General features: G+C 41.6%; 2 protein-coding genes across 2 annotated transcripts in view; one reads left to right on the forward strand and one right to left on the reverse strand.

Annotated features, from left to right (window-relative positions):
- Positions 1-18,944, forward strand: part of LOC139210208 (solute carrier family 25 member 45) — a 180,195-nt gene that overhangs the window by 5,820 nt on the left and 155,431 nt on the right. The gene's annotated exons all lie outside the window — the stretch shown is intronic.
- ano11 (anoctamin 11) lies at positions 1,914-14,311 on the reverse strand. The gene is made up of 23 exons (XM_070839951.1): positions 14,180-14,311; positions 13,551-13,677; positions 13,262-13,455; positions 13,050-13,157; positions 12,099-12,235; positions 11,944-12,001; positions 11,753-11,863; positions 11,492-11,657; positions 10,949-11,039; positions 9,047-9,143; positions 8,786-8,929; positions 8,132-8,269; positions 7,339-7,437; positions 7,157-7,259; positions 6,685-6,796; positions 6,546-6,600; positions 6,327-6,424; positions 5,516-5,652; positions 5,165-5,370; positions 4,937-5,073; positions 4,567-4,657; positions 3,984-4,167; positions 1,914-2,045 (listed from the first exon to the last, which is right to left on the reverse strand). Exons 1-23 carry the CDS (start codon positions 14,309-14,311, stop codon positions 2,014-2,016), a joined length of 2,757 nt encoding a protein of 918 aa, XP_070696052.1. The 3' UTR covers positions 1,914-2,013.

Consider the following 18,944-nt stretch of genomic DNA (forward strand, 5'->3'; position numbering starts at 1 on the left):
ACATCAGAATCCCACGCTGAGGAGCCATTCGCATTCATCAAACTAGATTTATTTCTGCTCTAAAAGGCCTAAAATGCAAAACAACTCACACACAAAATACGTCCTATACCAAGGTACTGTTTCACTCCTGTTTACAGTATCGTACAGCAGCAATTTGCAGAAATCCTCGGAAAGCTCTGCATAGCACTCAAGTAGAAAAGACGGACATGCTCGGCATCCACGGACAGTAAACATGGACAGCATGTGTGTATATGTTTGCAGATGTTCTTCATCATAGTAAAGACGACAATCTGATCATCTGTGTAATATTAACAGCTCACAATCAAAGCCTTTTAACAGTATTAGCTAGTGGCACAAGGTTTGAGCACTTTGAGCCCAAGCGGTCATCATAAAGAAAACAACCATTCAGACTGGGGGGGCGCTCCACTGATTTCACACAGACAGATCAGTTTACTCATTAGGAAGAGTACCACACAGCCTGTGCTGTTTAATGCTGTCTGTTGCACTGGAAAACCGTCATTAAGTCTGAGAAAATAATTGGAAAATGAGCAGTGTTACAAACTGGGGTGGTAGAGTTGGAAAGATGTAGGTATTTACCAGGCAGACAGTCTTATGAAGTTGCGAATTGGGAGGAGTTGATAACATCCTCAGTGTTTATGTGTGTGTTATGTATGTATGCATCTGTTCAACATATAAACACAAGTGTGTCCTGGACAGCGTCAACATCAGTTGTAAATATCGGCCATAGTTGCCAAAGTTAGGCAAAAATCACTGAATTAATTTCAGCTGCAGATTGTATTCTGCACAACTCTGAGATCAGTGACTCAGAAGTTCATATCAGTTTCTCACTGATATGAACTTCTCTACTTATGTTTTTGACTAAAAGATCGTGATATTTTCTAGCACGCTTACATATCTTTTGTATTTAACCAGGAGCTTCTACAACACAAATAAGTTGGATCAGGAACGCTCGGTTGCATTATAGGAAATTTAGGATTCAGCTTTTTGAAATTTGACCCACACTAGGACTTAGTCAGGATATCTCAGCTCTTCCTGTACAGTGTAATATTAAATCAGTGGAGTGCCCCCTCAAAGAGTAACTTAACAGCAATGTTTAACTCAAAAGCAACGTTTCACTGGCCCAGCTGGTTTAAAGTCCCACCTCTCACCACTCCTGGATTCACTGATGGATGTGGTTGAGTGTTTGGTCAGAAGAGCGCTCTTGCACCTGTGACCACGCCCTACAGTGATGTCACAGGGTCCTGGACTACACCTGTATGTCACTGCATCAAGGTGGGAACTTAAAACACTTTTCAGGGGGGATTAAGTCACCCTTTAATGTCTTTAAAACATATAACCTCAATTTAAATTAGTGGGTTTGAGGCCCTCACTTTCTAGATCTAGATCCGATGAACACTGCTGCAGGTGTCAGGTCTGTGTGAAAGAGTCTGAGGGCATCAACAAATCATGCTGCAACTTTAGTTAGCCACTGAAATGCAACGTATTACTGGAAAGCATGTGGCTTCATGGTAGATATTGTGCTTGTTACTTTGAAAATGTTGCGCTTTGGCCAAGAGGCTATTAATTTGTCCCCCAAAGTACACAGCCTCAATGCTGTTCTTTTTTATACATCTATTTATGTGTATGTACTACTTTTACATTTCTGCAAAAGACTGGGATAGCTGGAAAATGAAAGTTTTGCTTTTGAAGTTTTCTAACTGGTTTCAGAGGTGGGTAATGTACAATAGGCAAAAACTGCAAGTAGGCTTGAAGAAAATTGGGCCCAGTGCATCGGCAAAACTATATTAATCTTATTTTTAGGGTATTTTTGTTCTTGGGGTGAGTTAAGCCTCCATTACACACCTGCATTTGAAGTAAAATGAAAACAAAATCCTAATCCAAAAACAGTATTCCAACAGGGGAAAAATTTCACTCATGTTATCCCAGATGTGAGGGAGCGTCTTTTATTCCTCCAATATCCCTCCTGTTCTTCTCGTTTTCCACTCTGGAGTCCTAACTCATGTTTCCAAAGGACACGTCGCTTGCTTCAGGGGAGGCAGTGCAGTTGGTTTGGACACAGAAGGAATGGGGAAGGAGCAGAGAGACAGAGGAGAGAATTAGTTCTGTCAGACTGACTGCTGTAAGAGATACGGAAAGGAAAATAAAGCTGACACAGACAATCTTTGTTTCAACATGCTACTGAATTACACCTAGCTGAAACTATGTTATATCTATATTTCACAAACTGGTTATACAAGTGACACAGGCAATAAAACATATTGTTTCAATTACTGTGAGTTTTAAAAAAGAAAGTTATTTTAAAAAAGAATAGCCAGAGTCGCAGCAATTCAATATACGGTAAACCACACTGGAAAGGCTTTAGTGTTTATTCCCACTAGTACATTTGGGTCCCATGACGACAGCTCTCAGACAAATAATGTCTGTAACTATAATTCCTGGCATGATCCAAGAACCCTGTTCACCTTTGGGCCTCTGTCTTTTACAGATACTTTGTTGTTGTATTTAGACTCACATATATCAGCTGGTCAGTTCTGTAGTACTGTATGCATTTTAGGTGTCATGAATTAATTCCACTGAATGAGTTATAGATTTAAAATCATTTTATTTTGATCAGCTCTGCTATGATACCTGAAATAATTCTTGAGAATGCTGTTTACTTACTTGTTGCGCAGTACTCACCTGCCCTCATCCAGCAACACTCAGGACATGAGACACACAACAACAGCATGGGTCAGAGCACAGGGACACACACACACACACACAGACGAGGATGAAAATACACTATGGGACTGTATAGGACAAAATGTAAATGTACAGTCTTACTGTCAGCCTCATATGACACAGGGTGTATTTGAACTGCTTGCTGTTTACTTCCTGCTTGAATGTAATGTCATTCCTTTAAGTTACACTTCAACAGCAGTGTTGATAGAAGATATAATAAACTAGGCTGGCACACATCAGCTCACACAGTCTATTGATGTAATCAAATTCGTCTGACAGCGACATATTTGGCTCAGATCCCACACAGATTACCTTTAATGATCATGTTGTGTGCAGTGTAGCGAGTTCATAACAGTTAGTCCAGCCGCAGGTGCTTTGCAAATGCTCTTCGGAGGCATGTGCATGGGTGGGTGAGCTTTTAAAAGCCTTTAAAATCTGGAATTTATTTATGAGAATCAACAGTGACAAGTTTAACACTGGATGTAACCTGTGAACTCTGCTGGTGCAACGATCACCTGTGTGGGACCACAGGGACAACAACAAATTGCACAGCATCAAACATTCATAATATGATTCTGATACTTAACTCAGATATCAGAAAGATAATATTGTGTTCGCCTACATTATATGTGGGTGGCAGCAGACGACTGAAAACCTCAGCTGAAATTTAAAAATGATGTGAGCTGAGGCCAGATATTATGTAACCTTGATAGATTTAAGTAATATCTCATGATATTACAGCTGGGTTGTTGTTCAGCCTGACGCAAAAAAATGTGAATAAAGAATAAACACAAGCGTGAGTTGGCTGCTCTTCAGCAACTTTACTGGTTCAGGTGTTAACTACCAAGCTAGCCCACAGCCTGTATACATGCAGGTGATGTGTTTTTTTTTCTATGACCCGGAGTGATACTGAATTGTGCAAAGGAATTAGACGTCACAGCTGTGGTATATGACAATCATATGTGGGCTATTCAGATTGCTTGATTCGACCTACATGTTTTATAATTGTCTATTGTGGATTGTCTATTATCTCTGCACAGACTTCATCAACTTAAATGCTCCCAAACTGTTGGTTTTCTTGGAGTAATTCAACGTAATAGCCTCATATTTCTGTGACATTAAAACATTTTTGACTACATTGCTCTTTCCCTAAATAATAGAATTAGAGTGTCAGCTTTTATGAATGAGTGTGTGTTGCACGGCACTGTGTGTGTGTGTGTGTACCCCCTTGCTCTACTGACCTGGGCTGGAGGTGCCTGGGGTGGCAGGGGCGGCCCCTCGGCCTCGACTCACCAACAGGGCCTCTTGGTTTTCGGTCAGCGCCTGTTTGGCCAGGTAGCGCTCCCTCTTGATCTTCAGCTCCAGGGATTCAGGGACATCTGGTACGATCCAGTCGATGGCTCGCAGCACGAAGAACACCACATGCTGGAGGGGGAGCACACAACTAGTTGGTCACCTGAGAAGATGCTAAAGAGTCCATTTAGTACATTTCATCCAGAGCTTTTAGCCACTTTTCATCTTTAACAGTAAATAGAGTTATCTCCATGGCAACCGAGCAAACGCCATCCGCTGAAATTTCTGAAATATTGTGAGCAGAAGGATTTTTTTTGTCTAATTCAATGTCCTCCCTCTACTCAACCTCATAATTCAGTGTCCTTTTCATTTCCTAGACCTTTGATCTGACACAGACAAAACCACACATTGATCCGAATAAGTATCAACTGTGCAGGCTGAGCCTGATACAGTTTAATCTTCTGTGCCACAGAACATTAACAGAACTTAAACAACTTAGAGAACAGAGAGACAAAGCGTCGCTCTTCATACCTCGAAAGCAATGATGAAACCAAGTCTGACGGCAAGAAGCTCCCAGTAGAACAGAGTATAGTTGCCATTGTTGTCTCTGTATGCTTTATATCTGAAAATGAACACAGATACAGAGTTACTGCAGAACATACTGTGTAACGGTTGGTGTGCATGACATGCAGCAGAGGCAGCGAACAATGTGTTAAACATTGGTAAGACTACCCTCTGTTGGTCAGGTCTGTGATCTGAAGTCAGACGGACTCTTTCACATTGTCAAACTTTTTTAGCCAAAATGACCAGAAATTAAATATATTTGAAAAGCAAAACATGAAATTTAGAAGCAAAGAGTGTTTCCCCAGTCTCAGATCACATGCATCCAGACACAGTGTACCTGCACATGGGGTACTCAGTGTAGTTAAGTGGGGCATAAGCCAAGGTGAAGTTGACGTATCCGTTGAGATCATTATCAAACTTGTACTGGTAGAGCAGGCGGGGTAAGAAATCTGATGTGAAGGCTATAAGGAAAGCCTGCAGACGACAAAGAGAAGAACGACAAAAGATAACGTAGAGGAGAGGTTAGTTTCCAGTCTTGTGTGCATATCATGTTCACTCCACTCACATTAGCGATGACGGACAGGTGTGACAGGGCCTCCAATATGTTGAACCAGACTCCAATGTTCTGGGCGCGCTCAGCCACCGGCCGGCGGTACTCGCACACAAACTTGTGGGCGTCCAGACGGATTTCCACCCAGTTGTTGAGGAGGGCGAAGAGCGGAGCGAGGGGGAACGCTGCCACGAAGATGGTGATGAACCCAAACTGGAGCACTGCAGCACAAACCGTCATTTTAATTGGTCTGATGAAACACAGCAGACAATTCAAACCTCTGACATAATTCTTTTTTTCTTTAACAAATATTTATCATACTGTCATCCTAATGTATATTGTTGACATACAGTAGAGGATACTTGCCCATCTCTAGGTACTCTTCAAACAGCCCTTCACACTGCACCAGCTGGTAGTCTTCCTCCCAGCGCTGAGGCTCATGGGATGACTTATCCCCCAGCACCTTGGCCAAGGTTCTCCTCTGATGCCAGGCCTTCACCTTACTGTCAGAGCAGACAGACACGGGTAAACATGAAACCTACAAACAGCTTGAAGAAACTCTGATATTCTTTACATTTGTCAAAGTTCTGCTGTTCATTTTTGTTTATATAGTTCTTTATATAGATTTTTGTCTCTACTTTCGTCATTTTGGCCACTCTGAATGAATAACTGAGCTTAATTTTGGTGTTGCTGTTTTTCCATGAATATGGGTTTCTCATTTCTACAACGCTGGATTCATTTGGAGCTGTTTGGAGCAGAGTAACAAGTCCCCCGAGGCTCAAAACTTCAAAAGCAGTAGCAGATGGTTCTACTGTGGCATCTTAGTATCCATTCCTGCTCTGCTGTAACACAAATCAGTACCATATGCCCACTCTAACCAAATCACACAAATAGCACACACACCAACTTTTATTTATATTGAGACAATGGTACAAGCTTCTCCCTCCACCATCTCCGATCCCCAGGAGAAACAAACAAAAGAAACCACACCTAGTCCTCTGCGTTGGCTCTCACACAGACTGCTGACTGTGATTACGTTTACATGCACAAAATATTCTGGTTTTTGCCCCCGTTTACATCCAGCCTAGCTTTTTCAAAGTTTTCCACCAATGGCAGACTTGTTTGATGTCTCAAAACAGCCATGCTGGTATGTCGATCCTGTGGACAAAACACTTACGGGATAATGAACTCCTGAACATTGTTGATGAGTTGCTTTCCCACCATGATGATGAAGAGTTGTTCAGCCAGTTCAATGAGGCAGCCCCCGGGACCACACTGGAAACACACAGAAAGAAACAGATAGGACACACTGGAGCAACATGCTTGGATAAAAAGACAATAGCAAGGATCTGGAATATGTCCTCCTTTGACATTCATTGGTAAATTAGAGACTCACATCTTCATTTCGCATCCCAAACAAAGTCCCGTAGTTGGTTGGGTAACCCACAAACCTACTCACATAGAAAAGGAAGTTAAAATCGTTCGTCGTAAATGTTCGTCATGTTTCACTTATTTCTGAGTAACTTATGTCTGACCTTCCTTTAAAGAAAGCCACATAGAAGGGGGACGAGTAGAAGTTAACAAACTGGAAGATGAACACCTTGAAGATGAAGGCGTTGTCATACTGGGTTTGTGTCCGGTGCATCTCTGCAACAGAGAAAACATGGACATTAAACCCTCTGAAATCATTTTACTGACATTTGCTGAAGACCTCAGCAGTAACTCGGCGAATGCATTTTTATCTTAACTGAAACAATGGCCACAACTACGTAAAAGGGATCCCAGAAATAAACTGGAACGAGTCACATGCTCAGTGCTGTGTGTCGCAGTGATACATGCACTCTCCCACTCTAGGACACTAGTTCACCCAGGATGGTGGGATCAAATTCAAGACGTGATCTGCTCTTTGAAGAGTCTCAGCTTTTAGTTAGTGGAGATCCAGCGAGAGGCTGATATCAATATATAATATTGAGGTTTCAGGCGTTAGAGAGCAGTATTGATTCTTACCCCATTTAGTGAGCTGCTCAGCTAATGCAGTGTAGACCCGGCCCATCAGCAGGATGAGACCCAGATTCACAATGCTGCTGGAGATATTGGCTATGGTCCCTGCCTGATAAGGACAACACACATTTATGAATATAATGTAAGCATGTACATGCACACACACACTCATAGGACAGCTGACATACCTCTGTGCGCAGGACAGGGCTCCCGGTGTGGAACATCATCACGCTGATGATACCGCGGCACATGACCACCGTCACCAGGAAGATCATCACTACACACAGCTGAGAGGGCAGACACAGGGATACTGGGTCATTTGTGTGAGGAAACAGCAAAAATATGCTGAACAAAGACTGAGCTAAGACATCTCAGTGAAGTGGGGCACACCAGCACAGCCAAATGAGGTGCAGCCATCATCACCGACACCACCTATAGCTGGCTGGTTTTTACAACAGTAAAAAAAGATACCTGGACGAAAAGGCTTCAATCTAAGTCACTCTTCTCGGTTTGTCTGAGATGATCAGATCATATCCAGCCCTGTGGGCAAATGACCTGGATTCATTCTTAGAAAAGGGTTCAGTTACCACTGCAGGACTGAGTGGAGTAGCACACCTCTCTTTCTCTACTAGATCACAAAAGCAAAACCTCAAAAGACGCTGAAACCAGATATAATGAGAATGACTGTACGACTGTTACTGTAATCACAAAAATTTAAACAGACTGTGCTGTACTCATCAGATCGGAGGTGACTTGACTATTGATGTTGGCTAATGTCACACTAAATAATAGCTGATACCAGCAAACCAATATATTGATCTCTCCCTGTAATACAAATGTATACAGGTCATAGTAAAGACACGAGGAAAGAATATGCTACACCAAATATGTAATTTACGGAAATGCTAAATTCATATACCTGAAATTCAACAACAAACTGCACAACATCTGCCTTTAAAACACTATTAGAGTGTGTCTCACCATCATGATGATGACCATGGAGCCTGTGAACATGCGGGACAACCGGGTCTTCTCTGGAAAGTAGGGTTCTTTGACCCCAGTCACTGGGTTCTGCTCCATAGTCGGGGCCATGGCTGCAAACTCTGGTCGAGGACGCTCCTGAGGGATCACAGACATGATAATGTGTTGGTGGAGGTTCCAGACCCCAGACCCTGGGGTTGGGCACTTTTCCTCAGCAGCATCAAAAGACACACCCTTTGTTGGTTTGCTGAGATTGGTCCAGCAGCAGACGTCATATCTAGGGACCCTGGGTCTGTGAACCAATGTGTATAGAGTGGGTTCCCCGCAGGTGAGGTGCATAACTTCCTTTAAATAACAGCAAAAAGGTTTTACAGTGTTGCTGTGTTATTTGCTTCTGTTTGCTCATGATGAGAGACAATGCTGAAAACATTATTTATCAAGCTGTGGGTGTTGGCCCCTGGCTGTTAAACAACATTGTGTTGTGCTAAATAAAGCCATAATTAAGTGGGGTGACACACCTCACCTCTGAGGATGCAAAAGAAATGTTGCATCCAACACCTGGGGGACCCTGCTCTCATCCCATGGGCTTGCAGACCTGAGACCAGTGTGGTCAACTGAAAGCAAACAAGAAAGGAACCAGAGAGACTGTGACACCTCTTCTTCGTGGAAGTCCATGCAGTCCCAGTGATGGGCGAGGGTGACCATCTTTCGCTTCCAGTACTCCAGGAAGGTTACGGCCCAGAAGGACATGAATACACTGAAGAGGACTGTACCTGGGTGGTCAAATAAGTAGCCCAACTGCAATGAAAGAAAGGCACAGAACAAATGTTTTTAAACAAACATCAGCTATACGTCTGTTTGCATTATATGAAAAACTGTGTTGTTTACTGGTGAAAAGATTTGACAGTTCATTACCTTGGCCATGGTGCAGATATCAGACATGTTCCAGGCTTTGCATGTATTACAGAGGGGACACATCAGATAAGAAGCTCCGCTGTTACAGATTTCCTTTCTGTAGACAGACACACAGACACAGATTAGTTACAATTGAGAAAACATGCTTTAAAGCTTTCAAACCAGGACTGCTTTTCAAATTTTGACATATCATGTGACCGAGGAGCTTTCACAGAGACAGACACATTTGGCCTTCTAATCAAATAGTTATCAATATGAGAGCTAAAAGGACTGGGTGAAGTAACTGTAACTAGAATTACAGCCCTGTGGCCTCCACCAACCAGTCAAATTGCACTTTACATCAATATTTGTCCAGACCGAAGATTAGTGTCACCAATCTAGTTTCCAACCACGTGTGAAATATGGTCATAATCTCCCCTTCTGTTCCTGAGTTAAGGTGTTGAATAACGGCCAGAAAAATCAACACGTCACACTGAAGTTGACCTTTGGGCGTTTGGATATAAAATGTCATCACATTTTATCCTTTGTATGAAATGTTGACATCATCAGCATGTTTTGGCCAAAAATAATTTTGTGATTTTGACCTTTGACCACCAACATCTAACCAGTGCATCCTTGAGTTCAAGTGGACGTTTATGCCAAATTTTTCCCTTATGGCATCCATTCACGAGAATGGGATGGACAGACGGATGCATGGACAGATGGACGGACGAACAACCCGAAAACATAACGCTTCTGACCACGGTTGTCGATGGCATGGAGGCATAAAAATAGAACATATGAACGGTGTTGAAATCCTGCCAGGGAGTAGAGCTATTGCACCTTATTAGAGTTATTCAGTGCGTTATTTAAACCAGGACTCCACATGGGATCTGCTGCACAAATAAAGCCTGGACTCACTGACAGACATCTATCTTCCTTATTTAGATAATGAGCAGATTATTCTGCACTAATTGTCCATTATCACATGAGTAGGCTGCAGTTTATTGCTGCCGCAGACTGATCTGCATCCATTCTGAACAATTCAATGGCTTTAATCTATAGTGTGAACTAATGAACGTCATGAATCTGAGAGAGTGACTGTTTCCTTTCCTGAAATATTGACTCCTCTTACATTCTCTCTAACCCCCTTCTTGTTTTTACAGCAGTCACTGAAACCAACAGGATGCTGTAGAAACAGAGAGGATAAACACAAATGTTAGGGTACAAATGCTTTGAGGTACAATTACTATGAAAGAGAAGTGACTCCACAGAGCAGTGCAGATACAGCGGACACCACTGAGGTAATAAATAATGTATGATAAATTGGGCGCATACACACCCCCTGTGGACTGTATAATTATGGGGTTTGTTTTAATGCAGAACAGACTCTGCTTTGATGCTTGGGTATATTTGTATCTCAAACTGTGCTTGCTTAACATAATTGAGGAGGAAGTGCGTGAATAGGGTTTTAATAGATGGCCCATTCTGGTATCCCTTAAAGGAATAGTTCAATATTTTGGGAGATATGTTAGTTTGCTTTCCTCTCGAGAGTGAGATGAGTAGATCGATACTAATGTCATGTCTGTGCATCAGCCAGACTATGGCTTTGCTGCCGGCTGCCAAATATTGTCTGTAAGGTCTTTGTACAGGCATGATGGTACCAAATCTGGCAACCTCACCTCTGTTTGCTGACATTAGCCACCTTAACATACTGGTCATAGCAGGCAAGGTGAGGCTATGTCACCAAACCACTGACTATACTGAATTAAGCCAGTATGTGTTTTATTGATCATGAAGTCTAAGAGGAGGGCTGTGTTAAGATTTGACCAACATAACTGAACTACACCCCTCATAGCTCCTTCTCATTTATTTTGTGCTATGCAACTAAACTTGTATTTCCCGTGCAGCATGTGGACTCACGCTGGTGCGTTGGTACCCATGGACATGACCCCAGACACAAAGACCAGGGTTCCCACGACTGCCGCCGGCAGCAGCCAGGCCGTGTAGAAGCCTGCAGACACATAAAGATCCATTAGGCTGTAGCTCTCAGCTTAATGCTGGGTCGCCCTTGATGAACAGGTCGGGTTGGCGTCACCGAAGAGGACAATAGTTTTATTGTCTCGAGCTTTTCCTGATATCTTCCGTCGATGAATGCTACACTCTTTGTGCAGACATAATGGATTTAACTTCTCATGCCAAATACCCACTTCTGCTGTTTGTTTTAAAAAGAAATTTAAAAAAAATGTGCAACTGTGCACCAGATGGATCTTTCCCAGATAAATATACCAGGCAGGCGTTTTGAACAGGCCCTGGTTACAGACTCAACTGTGTTATACAGGATGTTACATGCATGAAAATGCTACAGATTATTAACTTATTACAGATTTGCAAGGACATAAAATATAACTACCCAATGTTTATGAATGATTTACCTAATATGTGTGAATAAGAATTTATATTTACCCAGCCAGGCAAAGTACAATGCAATCTTCTCTCCAAAGTACTCCCTGATGTGGTCCAGCGGTTGGTACTTGTACCATTTCCACCAGCGAGCCCAGTAATGGTAAAGAATCTGCCTCTGGTTCAGTTCATCAGGACGAATCTCATACTTTGGAAGCTGAAAGGGGCCCTGTGAAAAAATAAAAACATACAGATAAGCTCATCAGTGAGGGAGAAGAGAAAAAGCTTTACATCAGATGAAAGAGCAGCGAAATAATATCTGACCTCGTGCAGGGGGAAAGCTGCTGTGTACACCCCTTCATTTACCAGTCTGTCCACACCAACCTCAGCCCTTTTCCTTTTACCGTACACCGTCCCGGCAAGAATCTCATACACCTGAAAGCAAAACAAAAACTCTCACATGAGAGAATACATTCACTGAGTACGTACACTGTAGAGGGATTCCTGTTACTCACAATACGGTGTCTCTGTGTATTAGAGAAGTAGCTGTGATGATTGTCACAGCCAAGGAACCTGTAGAAGAGAGACATTTATCAGCCAAATACACTTTTATATACAGTGACATAATATTATCTAACCTTATTATTTGCAATTGTTAGTTAAAACTCACCTGTTCATCTTTGACTTGCGAAAGGCACATGTATAATAGTCCAGGGGCCTGTTTGGCACTGACTCCATCATTGCGTTAGGTATGCATAGTCTACTCAGTACCCGAGCAGATGTGTTCAGGTCCAGGTTTGGCTGCGCCTGGAAGCCAAACACACATTCATTCTTTCAACATTTTATTTATTATTTAGGTGACACCTGTATATTTTAGTGATAAAGGTCGAAGAGCTTTGTTCAAAATGTTGAAAATCAACAACTGGGGGCAACAGATACACCCTCAGCAGCTACTCTGTCAGTAGTGCAATAGAATAACAGCAATCTATTTACAACACAGCCAAACACAGCCTCGTTTTCAGATTAAAAATTAGTATGGCAACAACTTATTGTCTCTTGTGAGGCTCATCACATCTGGCATGTACATGCAATTTTGCCTGTGAATCTCCTGTGTGGGTTCATATTTGAATCGAGCTCTGGAAAGGCGGACTCTGCCAGTAGCAACAAAAACAGAGCTAGCAGCTCTGTGAGGTTTATCTTTAGCACAGAAGTGTTCTGACCTAACATCAGCTTGCTAACATGCACACAATGTCAATGCTACCATGCTGATGCTTAGCAGGGATACATTTTGACCTGATGATGTCGGTAGATGAAAAGTCATCCTGACGAGGACATGAATAATTACTTTTACTTATTAATTACTTTGAGTTTCACTCAAAGCTAAAATTGGAAACCTCATGATAGTGGCAAATGGAACATTTTTATGGCAATTCATCCTGTAGATGTTCAGATATTTCACAGGAAAATGAGAACTTTGACCAGCTGGCAGCACTAGTTGGAAAGTCAGTATCAGTAGGATTGCCCCAGTCTGGACCCACCAACCATCCATGAAAATCTCAAGGATAATAACTGCAAATTGAATTGAAATTAAACATATTCAATTATAAACAGCCGGACTAACCTGCAATGGAGCTCTCACACAGAGTTCCTCAGCGTAATACACCAACACATCCCAAGGAGCACTGAGTTTCAGAAAATGTATTGTTTTCTTTTCATTTGCTGTTTCCTCCTAAAGGGAAAAGAGGCAACATAGAGACGCTGTTAATTAATATGCCAGCAAAAATGATGAATAGATTTGGAATTTATTAATAAGATGAATTTAACCTACAACACCTTTTCCATGAGCAATCCAGCACCCTCCAGATTCTGAACAAACTTCTCCCTCCACTGTGCCAGCTGAGCCTTCCTTCGTTCAGACCTGCTGGTCTCCTCAGTGGGCACGGCTTCCCCCTCCTCACCGGTCGCCTCGCTCTTCCCCTTCCCTCGCCGTTTCCTCCGCGAGCGAACCTCCCACACCAGCACAAAGTCTAGACCCAGGTTGTCAACAAAGGTTAATTGAAGGACTGACCCGGCCATCCATCACTGAGCCTGTGACAACAAATACAATGCTGATGCTGCCTACCGATTTTGGTTCTTCCATCTCTGAAGTAATTCCCCGGCTGTGGAACTGGCTGGTTACTTCTTGTATTACAGTGAACATAAATGGGATCATCACCATCCATATCTTCGTCAGCTGCTGCAGCTGAAAGCTAAAAGCATCCAAACAGTTCAGTTATTATCTAAATGTGTTCATTAAAAACAAGTGAGAACTGCTGGCTTCTCTACTCACTTCCCCTTGTTCTGTATGTGGGCAATTCATTTCCTTGCTGAGGTTTAATCATAGAATCCTGTTCTGTTGCATAGCATAGTAAAAGCCTCCAATTTGCAATAATGACTCCGGAAAGATGAGATAGAAGATGACCGCTGGGATTTTTACTGCATGATTGAGAAGAATCACTCAGTACAGTAAAAATCACATTTCACCACAAGTCATTTTTAACTTTCCCAGTGATCTGCAGCAGCTCACACCATGTCGTACTGTGGATATCAGATCCACTGCAACGTCTCGGAGAAGTCAGTGAGGTGTGAAGGGATGAGCAAAGCAGCACAGGCTGCTGTGTGAAGGTGCAGTTATTTTCTGTATCTATGTGATTCCTGTACAAAAGGAAAACATACTGCAGCATTATAGGAAAAAAGTGAAATAGTGCTTACATATCTTGGCGGGATAAAGCTCCCGTTCCGCACACTCCCATAGCTGTCTGTGGTCTGTGCTTCACCCCCATAGTCCAGATCCAGGAGGACCTCTCTGTCTCCCTTCAGCAGCTCTGAGCCCTTCCTCAACATGATGAAGGGGATGGCTGATTGTATTGCAGGAGAAATGAGTGCTTATCACTGAAGTCATTCATATATGACAATTACAGACATGCTTTAGAGAAAGAGACAGAAGAGAGAAAAAAAAGGGATGATACTGTACCTTTGCTGTGGGGAAAATTAGGCTGCTGCTTAAGTGTGAATCTGCAAAAATCTGTGCATCCCTCGTCCTCTTCCTCTTCTCTATCTCTGCATCTGTTCTCCGCTCCACCGCTAGATAGCGATGGACTACCGTAATGCACCGAGCATGGAGGCAGCAGCTGGTGTTTTGCTGCATTTCAGCAGAGGAAATGTACATGCCCACTTCATGCTCATCCCCGCTTCATAAATAATGTAGTAGTCACTCAGGGGCAGAGAATGGGAGAATAGAGTCAGAGCTATCTAACAAGCATGTTATGTGGGATAAAACATATGAGGGGGGGGTCTTCTCTTTGATGTAAATGGGTATACAAGCTGTTTTGCACATTTCATTTAACTGATTTTGAAGCTTACAAACACAATTAACATAAGTTATTAACAGCGCTAGAAGAGAAGCCCTGCCCCTCTAAGCTGTTTCCTGATATGCATCATTGCACGCACAACAGTAAGGTTGTCGGTGCTGTAGGTGACATAATTCTTTTCTCCAACTCCCCTCCTCCTTTTCAAAACAGAGCTGAATGTAAAAAGAGGATTAAGTGAGATATGTAAAGAGGAAGAAAAGGGCAGAAGCAGGATTGTGCAGGGCTAACAGAGAGCGAGGTATTAAAGCTGCACAGGAAAGTGAAGACGTGAAAAGCAGAGCGAATGAGGGAGAGCTCAGCATGGCTTATGCACCAGTAACATTTAATGGGTAGAGCTACTGTGCGCTGTCTGGGAAACTAAAAGACCAGTCAGGTGCATAACAGCACTGGATTCACCAAATACAACCCATTATAAAACTGATTTTTCCAGTCTGGACAACTGTGCATGAATGCAAAATTCATCTCAATCAATCTACAGTTTCAACTCAATGATTCAATGTAGTGTTTTGGATGGTTGAAATAATGAATATGAGCGTTATAAGAACACGCTCGGTGGGCAAATACATTTTATAAAACATGAAAAATGTTACAAACAGTAAAAACTGTCTGAATATTAAACTTGTGAAATTTCTCTGTTAAAATGAAGTTAAAACACATTTTTTGAAGAAAGAAAATCAGGTATGCTGCCAAATTAAAGGGACACCCCACCTACTTTAAGCATAATGTGGAAAGCTCTGGGTAAGAAGGGTCTGATGAAAGCATTATCTATGTTGCTCTGTAAATAAAGTCTAATTCCTTTTCTTTTTCCTGGCCAAGGCTTCATAAGTAGCTGAATCATCCGTATGCCGTTAAGTAGAAACCAACACTGTGGACTGAATACTGGCTTCATTTCATTTCCTCCAACTCTAATGTTTCCTTTGAACCTCCCAAAGGGACATTACACTCGCCATTTGACTTATGAGCCATCTCATTGATCTGACAGTGTTTCTCTCCTTTGACTCGATCTAATCCTTGCTGAGTCATTCTGTGATAACACTTTCGATTGAAGATGAGTCCGCTACATGTTTCTACTAGAATAGGCTTGGCACTGTTTTCTGTAAGAACTACGCCAAAGAAATCAATGTGAAACAGGGTTTCTGGTAGCAACACTCTTCTCATCGCTGTTCTTGGGTTGTGCCCAGTTCCCTGGATTAAATTTCTTTCCTGATCTGGTCTTAAGGTCTCTACTGACCTCGAGCAGCATCCTCCCTCCCCTACCCTCCCCTCTAAAGCTGTTGAAACTCTGTCAACCATCAACCATTATTGCAGCTCTCCTTGAGGTATGGAGTCAAAAACACTTTACTATAATCCTCTTTGATCCAGTTCGGCATTGTTGTGTGCACACAAAACAATACAGACAGGGAGAAGAGCTGATGACTCAGAGAAACCATGGTAACAGCGTAAGTAATCCCAAGGTGACGTTATTACGCTGCTAAAATAACAAAATGTCTCTGAACAAAACCAGCGGTAACTTGTTGCCTTGACAACTACAAAAAGATAATTAACAGGACCAGAGGTGTGAGCATTAACTGCTCTGTGCTGTGTTGGATGTAAACTTGACTCAAGTATCTTTAAGTGGTTTAATACTTTCGAGCTCTGTAGTATTTGTAGGATGGATGAAATTTAGGAGCCTTGTCCAAACCATGTAGAACAGCCCCGGAGTAAAACTTCACAAAAGTACTTCTGGCCATATGGTCTAAAAGCTAAAAAGCTATAAAATGTGTTGTTTCTAACTTATTCATTACCCACAAGAGATGTACGATACCACAGCTGAATCGCAGCCTCATTAGAAACTGGTTTAGAGAGGAACTTCAAATATGACCTCCACAGGTGACCTGAAGGAACTGCAACATTGACAAAACATCACTGAAACCATCTGAGAGGACTGTGTACTGCAATAGGTGGAAAACAAGCAGAATTAACTTTATTTATCATTTATTTTTATTTAAAAAAAAAAACAGGAACACTGGAAAGAGAGATACTGTTCGTTTAGGTGTATAAAAGCGCAGTTTACCTAACACACACCTGCTCTCTTACCTGTGGATCTTCTGTCCCTGCTCTAACATGACTGTCCTTATGTTTTCAATGTGCAGCGTTTCTCTGGTTTGACCTATAAGAGAAAACATAGATCAGAGATACTGGTACATACAGCACACGTTCTCAGCACAGGAGCCAAGGTTTCATTTCAGTTTATTCAGTTACACTGTCCAATCACAAAGGTTTGTTTGTACATTCATTACCATTATGAACAGTATAAAACCTTCTGGACATGCACGTCTTCATGTGTACAGTATGTTATAGTCCATTAGTGCTCTATTTACAATTCGGTAAAACTGCTAAACATAATACAAATATTACATGCAGTATACACTTAGGAACAAAATCAAAACGCGCTTGCTCACAATGCATCACTTAGGTGTCATCCATCATTGGCCAGCAATGTCCTACATCCAAAACACTGCTCAAAAAAGACTAACTTTCTTACTATTCTGTATATACACTTAATAGGCCACAGATTTAAGCAGTTACTTTTTATTGATAATCAGACAAACATTTCAAGTACGTCCAACTATTGCCACTGTACTCTTCCCGGTGGAATAGTCCTTTAATAATCCAGTAAAGGAAAGGATCCAACTACGCAGTCTAACTATCCTATTCTGGAACTCACTGAATTATTAAAAGGACTTTTACATAAACCTTTTCTGACATTTAATATTACTTTCCAGCCTTCTCTCTGTGCGCAAAATAACTTCATAATGCTGCATGGAAGACGGAAGGAACCAAAATAGAAAAAATTTGACTATTCAAAAATAGTGAATTAGACAAAACAGCAGCAAAATAAAAACCACGGTGAGTTTTAAGGTTTTGGATGTGATGTACCTTTTTCACCTGAGATTAGAGTTCTTTGTAAAAGAGCAGAAGATGAGTGAGACCAAGGGGCACTTAGAAAGGCTTAAAGCACTGATTAATGCTGATATGAAAGTAACAGCTGATATGAAAGTAACACAGTGTCACAGAGGAGATACAAGTGACATATGTATAGGGCTGGGTATCATTTGAAGGTTTTTGATACTGGCGCCTATTCGATACCAGAGCTACTTTGCTTAAAATAATCACGTTTCCACAAAATGACAACAAGAAAACACTCAGATAGCACTGATGTTCAATACCCAGCCCTACATACAGCACGCATTTTGACTTGTCTTTCAAAAGAAACCACAACATAAAAAACTAAAGATGATTGTTTAAGTGTTCCAAAACCAAATTTTACAGTGTAAGGCAACCACGAAAAAACAAAACATAGTGCTTCATTGACTTTAAATTAATTGGCCATTTCATCCAGTTTAGTCATTGTCACTGCAAAAGAACCCTCACACTTATTTCTGCCTTGCAATGAGAACAGTCAGACACTGCCACTGACGGAGCAGCAGTACTCTAATCAGTGTTAATGTTAAGGACAGATTGTAACACATGCACCCATATTTGTAGGGAAACTAAAGAGTCTGATTTAGGGTCTCAGTTCTATTTCTTCTCCACATAAAGCTTTAATATTTGACATTATTATGGGCTACGATATTATGGGCTATTTAAAAACATTAATCTGCTGAGAATAAATGCTACACTTACAAGTTGAATGGCTCTTTAAGGGATTTTATAAACCTCAAACATGGTCCTATAAATCTAAAACATAACTAGCGCAGCAAGAGATGTTTTAATTTAGTGGTCAGATTAAACCATACAGTAGAATATGATGCCACCAACCACAGGTGCAAAACAAAAGTGATAAGCCACTAAAGGACGCTTCACGCAGACCGTAAATCTCACCCACACTAAAAAGGGGACGTACGCGCCTGCTAATGCAGACGCAGAAAGCAGTCTCATTCAAATGTCACCACTCAATTGAATAATTTTGTAAAAATTGTTCCCACTTTCTCTAAAATGGAAATAAAACAGCATGTGTTATGTGATATTAACACAAAACCTCAACTGGTACCATTAAAAAAAAGACTAACAATGTGCAAGTCTGCATGACTTCCTCCACGCGTCTCTACAGAGTGGAGAAAAAG

The sequence above is a fragment of the Pempheris klunzingeri genome, chromosome 11 (genome assembly GCF_042242105.1).
Source record: "Pempheris klunzingeri isolate RE-2024b chromosome 11, fPemKlu1.hap1, whole genome shotgun sequence".
Lineage (NCBI taxonomy): Eukaryota > Metazoa > Chordata > Actinopteri > Acropomatiformes > Pempheridae > Pempheris > Pempheris klunzingeri.

Coding starts and splice junctions, on each gene's coding strand:
- ano11 (XM_070839951.1), bottom strand. CDS start 14,311: ATGTTGAGGAAGGGCTCAGAGCTGCTGAAGGGAGACAGAGAGGTCCTC. Junction 11,040..11,491: donor ATTGTACTTTGCCTGGCTGG/GTAAATATAAAT, acceptor ATGTGTCTGCAG/GCTTCTACACGGCCTGGCTG. Junction 9,144..10,948: donor ATGGGTACCAACGCACCAGC/GTGAGTCCACAT, acceptor GTCTGTCTACAG/AAAGGAAATCTGTAACAGCG.